At 38.8% G+C, this 6,216-nt stretch overlaps 1 protein-coding gene across 1 annotated transcript; it reads right to left on the reverse strand.

Annotated features, from left to right (window-relative positions):
- Window positions 1-813: 813 nt before the first annotated feature.
- ccnb3 (cyclin B3) lies at window positions 814-5,308 on the reverse strand. The gene is made up of 12 exons (XM_008320616.3): window positions 5,102-5,308; window positions 4,839-4,961; window positions 3,685-3,768; window positions 3,309-3,430; window positions 3,098-3,233; window positions 2,907-3,005; window positions 2,738-2,830; window positions 2,461-2,598; window positions 2,118-2,273; window positions 1,877-2,026; window positions 1,450-1,580; window positions 814-1,198 (listed from the first exon to the last, which is right to left on the reverse strand). Exons 2-12 carry the CDS (start codon window positions 4,917-4,919, stop codon window positions 1,129-1,131), a joined length of 1,260 nt encoding a protein of 419 aa, XP_008318838.1. The 5' UTR covers window positions 4,920-4,961; window positions 5,102-5,308; the 3' UTR covers window positions 814-1,128.
- Window positions 5,309-6,216: the final 908 nt, after the last annotated feature.

The raw sequence follows: 6,216 nt of genomic DNA on the forward strand, positions 1-6,216 counted from the left end.
ATCTACAAATACACAATGTAGCTCCTTCTGACCTTCTCTGTACTTCTCCATCAACATCCTCAAGGCAAATATTGCATCTGTGGTACTCTTCCTAGGCATGAAACCATACTGTTGTTCACAAATCTCCACTTCCTGCCTCAACCTAGCTTCAACCACTGTTTCCCAAATCTTCATTGTGTGGCTCATCAACTTTATCCCTTGTGTGTGTGTGTGTGTGTCACAATGACAAATAATTCACTTTCTCTTATATAAATCATATACTCCACATAATACGTTTATCTTTGCTACTATATACTGTGCATATACAGTGGGGCTAAGAGTTTAATCCGTTCCACAGCAGCACTTGTGTCGATCCACTCATATCTCGATAGAATTTTCGTTAAAAATAACTAAAAAACAATTAATTTGGTCCAGCCCCTGAGAAATATACTACAAATTAATTATTCATAATCCCTCCATCTAAACATCAAAGACAGATTATGATTAAACAAATATTAATATAAAATAATAATAAATAATAATTAAAGGGAGAGTACTGTACTTTTAATCTACTCAAATGACAGCAGCTGTAAACCTCCTAACTAGTGCTGTTAGTAGTCGTGTGTGTGAACCACTCTGTGCATCTCGTGTTCAAATCCAAAGATCTTTTTACCTTTTTGCAAATCAAATGAAATGAACTAACACGTGGACAGTTCAATTTCAAAAACACTGATGGTTTGAATCGTCCTGACTCAGGATGACTGTGGACATTGGCCAATTCTCTCATAAGAACTTAAAACACGTAAAACAATAAATCGACTTTTAACAAAGAGGTTTAGAAAAACATTTTTATTTTGACTTTGAATCAAAGCCCCTTGTGTAAAAGATCATAATTTTGTACAGGCGACGAACATGATAAACACGGGATTCATCTAAAAGACACTTCACATGAAGCCTTTTCCAAAGCTCAGATTCTTTTAACGTTTTTTTATCGTATAAATGCAGCAGGAAAGATAATCATCATGGAGTTAAAACAATAAAAAAAACATTTATTTCAAATATGAATAAAAATGAATTAACTGGACAAAGGAAATAAATATTTAACATATCAACAAAACTATTTACAGACTTCTCTGCTGAGCCATCTTTTCACTGACGTAAAGCCTTTTCCAGAACGTCCAGCTTCATCAATGGTAGAGAGGCCACTTCAAAGAATACCCTGAAAAACACACCAGTTTTTCTGTCACCAAAATACTGACTTCTGGAGCCTTAACTATTCCAGTCTCACTTTACTGCTATATCTTTTTAACGACTTTTGTTTTAACATCTACATCATAATGATCACAATGGAAATTGAAAATGTAGCCCAAATTAAAGGACCTGTTCCAACCTTTCAGGCATACATGAATAACATGTTTATTATTATTATTATGTTTAACACCTGTTTAAGTTCAGAGATTAAAATCTTACTTGTGAGAATATTTGTTTCGGACAGCCTTGAGCTTTTCGTCAGGAGGAGCTGAGAGTGTGATGTAAAGTTTCCTCACTACAGGAGCCAGGTCTGACAGCTGGTATCCAGAGTGGAACTGTAGAATGGGAGACTGGTCCAGGATGAGGAGGAGAAATAGGAGGAGAGAGTAAATGTTAGTATGATTATTATCACAGCTGTGTTTGAAAGCATGTGGTTTGTCGAACACTGGCCCCGAGGTTGAGCAGAGACAAGACAATGACCCAGCATGCCTCACTGTGGGCACTCAGTGACAGCTGCCACTACTTATAAGAAAATATTTTTCTGAGAAAAAATAAAGAACTATAATATAAAAACAAATATGTACATCTATCATGATTTTTAGAGCCTTTTGTTTCATAACTGGTTGAGCAAATAAATCAAACACACCCATCCTCCTAGGTCTTTGCTGAGCAGCGCCATCAGCAGGCAGGCTGATGCCAGTGCAGAACCCCTCTCTGTAACCAGGTCCATGTCCAGCAGACTGAGCTCACAGTAGAACCGAGCCAGAGTCAGTGTGTCCATACCTGCATTTACACACTGCACCAAAACAACACAAGCACATAAGAACCATCGCTTAAGTTACTGATTTAACGTGAATTACAACCCAGCGTGTAGAACACACACACACCTTAGCATAGCGCCGCAGGAACCGGTATGGAATGGGAATGTTAATGTCAAAGGACAACGTCTGCAGGATGTTGCACTCCATGGTGATTAACTCCTCCTTCTTGTATGCGTCGTCACAGATATACAGGAAGTCATCAACACATGGTGGGCTGCGTTCCTACCACAACAGTCACATGACCATGGATTAGTTAAGTTAGTTATTAGCTAGGTGTTAAGATGTTTGTAAGGACAATCTGATCCAGCAGGATGTCAAACTTCACCAATAACGGTGTGGTCCATAAACACTGTGTGGTCATGTTTTCAAGACCTTCAGTCTGACTCTGGACGCTGGAGGCTTCACCCACCTCTAGTTTGGAGGCAATGAGCATGCAGGTGGAGCCCAGTAGCTGCAGCATCTCTCTTTGGATCACAGTCTGGGACAGATACTGATCTGTCAGCTTCACAGCCAGGTAGAGGGTCTCATGGTACAGCTCAAAGTTCTCCTGCAGGAGGAGCAGCAGCAACCAATGGGGAAACATAAGGTAAAGTAACATGTCAGGTCAGTAACATGTTAGGTCACACATAGTTAGGTGTAGTGGAAACACTACCAACTTGTATGAACATTAACTGAACTGAACTAACCTGAACCTCCACCAGCCAGTCAACGAGGATGGCCCTCATCTCTGTGCTGAGAGTGGGCTGTTTGTGCATGTAGTTGTCAAGGACAAACTTTTCCTGAGGAAAGAACAAGGAGAAAATGAGAACATGAAAATAAGTTTCGATTCGAAAAGAAAAAGAAAAAGTAAATCACCTCTCTACGTTTGAGGTAGTCGAAGATGTCCTTGGCGTATTCGGGACACATGAAGATGTCGTCCGAGTTTTCAGAGTCAATGTCAAACTCCACTGGAATCTACAGAAAAAAAAAGTTTTCATTCATCTAAAAAAAAAAAAAAAAAAATTCACTGACTGATAAATTACAAAAAAGTTTAAAACAATTCTTACTTCCTGTCTGATAAGATGTGATGGCACAAGTTTAACAGCAGAGGGCGCAGCAACTTCCAGCTCTTCTACTGGCGCTGCTGCTACCTCTGGCGTCTCCTCCTCATCACTCTTCTCCTTCTCTGAGCTCACAGACGACCTATGAAGCAAGAAATGAAAATAAAATAAAATAGAAAAACAAGAGAAATGAACAAACAACACGATATGTCTTTACGTTTTGGGGTTGTTGTGTCTCTTTACAGACGATGAGGAAGAGGAGGATGAAGAGGAGCTAATCTTTTTCACCACCTCCTTTTTCTTCTTTCTGCCTGGAAAGTTGAACCCGACTTTATGAGCCTGGAAAAAACAAAACCAAAAACTTGAAGAGTGAAGTCCTGAAGATTTATGAAAAAAGTAGGAGACATTTTACCAACAATGTTGGGAAAAACTCAAGTATTTGTCTTCAATTCAGTTGTTACTAAAGTTATTTTTAGACATTCTTCTATTCGAGTTTGTCTATTTGTCTCTCAAAACAGTTCATTTTACAAAGTTGATTTTTCTCTGTGTCAAGATTAAACACGCACGGACACACGCACAAACGAAAGCCTCACATTGGTGATGTCGATAAAAGCCGTCCTCTTTTTTGGAGCTCCATGAGGTGGCGACGACGAGCGCTTCACCTGAGGACCTTCAACCTGGCAACACACAAACACACACATTGATTTTGTGTTTCACACTGTCAAACTGTGCTACATAAAGGTGCAGACACTGTGAGCGCGCCCCCTAATGAATGAACATCGTTACTGCTGTTTCCTTCGTGGTTGTAGACGTTATTGATAATATTAATTACACGTATTGACTGATTTATTAATAAACAATAAAATAATTGCAAATGTTGGTTATGAAGAATTTGCACAGCATCGTCTATTTCAGAGTCGTCACGATCACCGTTTCCTCTTCCTAATGATCCTCAACCATTTTATGGAGCACTGGTACCACACACAAACACCAGCTGTTTGGGTGAAAGACGCACAGCGATTTCCACCGTTTTCTCTGCATTTCCTCCATGTTCTGGCTCAGGAAGCTGTTGGTCAGTGAATTCTTCAAACTGACCATCCTCCCACCTTGGCTCCATGTCTTTTTTACTTCTCTTCTCCTGCATGAACGTCAACATCTCTTTTGGCCTGAGATAAGTGATGTGTCCATCTGTCCTTTCAAACCAGCAGCACCACACAACCAGTCAATGTCCACTGCATGCTCATTCTGCTCTGTTGTGATTTGCCAGACAGTGTCTTGGAGAAGTGTGATTTAAGATGAGCAGAGCTCCAGTCTCAATTAGTCTCTTTATCAAGTCGTCTCCTGATCACTAAGCTTTTCACTGTCCTCCCTCCTTCAGACACTCCTCTCTACTCTCCTTATCGGTCTTTATGTGTTGACTGTTGGGAAGTTTAACAGCAGGTCAGTTTAAGATAAAGGTCGGATTTGTTTCTATTTAGCTAAATATTAATTGTTGTGTGTATATAAATGAACAGTGTTTTGAGGAAAGGCCTTTTTTAACTAATAAAGCACTTTTAAATAACGTATTTTTTATCATTCATTTAGCGATGTAAACTATACGGCTTGGTTTATGCCTCTGAACCCTAATTTGGGTGGAGTTATGTGTAGAAACCAATCTGCTGTGACTTGAACTTAAAGATACCATAACAATGAATAAATCCAAATGTTTTCAATGTATTTGTATGGCGTTAAAATACAATGATCTGACCTTGTTCTCAGCAGATCTGAGACTCGGGATCCTGCTCTGCGCTGCTGAGACTGAAACGTTCTTTTTCTTCTGAACAGGCATCTTTAGTTCGATTTAATTCCTTTTTTCCTCCGAAACTATGACCTGTGGAAACAAACATTTGCATTTTACAGCATGCATGTAAAATAAAACGCGAGAATGAATGTACCGGAAGAAGAATCTGCTTTGATGCATTTTAACGCCTTATGCACAAAAAGAAAAACAAAAGAGCTCGATTCACTTACCCTCGCACTTAAACACGAGGTTGCACGACGCACTTCCTTTTCACCGAGGTTGTTTGTTTCTTTTTTAAACGGTTCTACTTTTTAATAATATACATGAACTCCGCTATCTTTTAACAAAATACCACCGTCAAGGTTTTGTCCTGATCAGGTCCGTGTGTGTTTTTCAAACACAAACTGATTTCTCGCGGATCCAAATGTGCTGCCCGTGTGCTCATTGGCTCAAATTTGATCCAGGCAGGCCAATCAGAGAGCAGTTCTGGACGCCGCAGAAAAGAGGGCGCTCGCTTATTACAACGGCACCGCCCGGTTTAAGGACACGAACATTAATGCTGTTGCCGCAGGAGTAGAAATACTGGTTGGACCGTTAGTTGAGAAAATAATATATAAGATTATATATAAAATTAAACTCAACAAAAGCGACATTTCTAATCACAACTAAAAAAAAGTTATGACAAAAACTAAAGCCTAAGATCGTGGGTGTTAACTAGCTTTAAGTTAACAGAAACGTTATTATCTTTAGACGTAATATACAATGAACATTTTTTAATTCGTAGCTTATTTAAAAACTAGATTTGTCCATCGTATTTGAAAATACTTTACTATTTTCCGGTCATTGAAAAAAAGTCCTTTTTGATTATTGTGACGATTATTGAGAGCCGCCGTTTTCTGCTGCCCACTGGTGGACAACGGCAACTACATTGCAGACCTCACCGAAGTCCGCATCACTTGTTTTTGTATAGTTTAATCTATTCATTCAGTTTATAATAGATGTGTAAAACTATATGAAACCCAGTTTCTGATATTTCTGACAAATAACAATAAAGAGGTTCATGAAACGTATGTAGCTCCTGAAGATGACGGTTTTATGAGTTAGGACGACTGTTCGTTGTCGCAATCTGTTAAACAAAGGCAGCCACTACAAAACGACGCCAGCCAATTGAAAACAGTTTAAAATGTGCTTAATTTCAAAATAAATAAAACAAATCCAGAGGATTTTAATTAACATACAAACCAATTTAATTAAAATTCAAGAATCAGTTATAGCGAGATTAAAACTTATAAATAGAATTAGAGATATATAACATAGCATTAACGTCAACTCAACGAATAGCACA

Source organism: Cynoglossus semilaevis, chromosome 1 (genome assembly GCF_000523025.1).
Source record: "Cynoglossus semilaevis isolate Cse_v1.0 chromosome 1, Cse_v1.0, whole genome shotgun sequence".
Lineage (NCBI taxonomy): Eukaryota > Metazoa > Chordata > Actinopteri > Pleuronectiformes > Cynoglossidae > Cynoglossus > Cynoglossus semilaevis.

Coding starts and splice junctions, on each gene's coding strand:
- ccnb3 (XM_008320616.3), bottom strand. CDS start 4,919: ATGCCTGTTCAGAAGAAAAAGAACGTTTCAGTCTCAGCAGCGCAGAGC. Junction 2,599..2,737: donor ACTGGCTGGTGGAGGTTCAG/GTTAGTTCAGTT, acceptor CTCCTCCTGCAG/GAGAACTTTGAGCTGTACCA. Junction 1,199..1,449: donor CGAAACAAATATTCTCACAA/GTAAGATTTTAA, acceptor TGTGTTTTTCAG/GGTATTCTTTGAAGTGGCCT.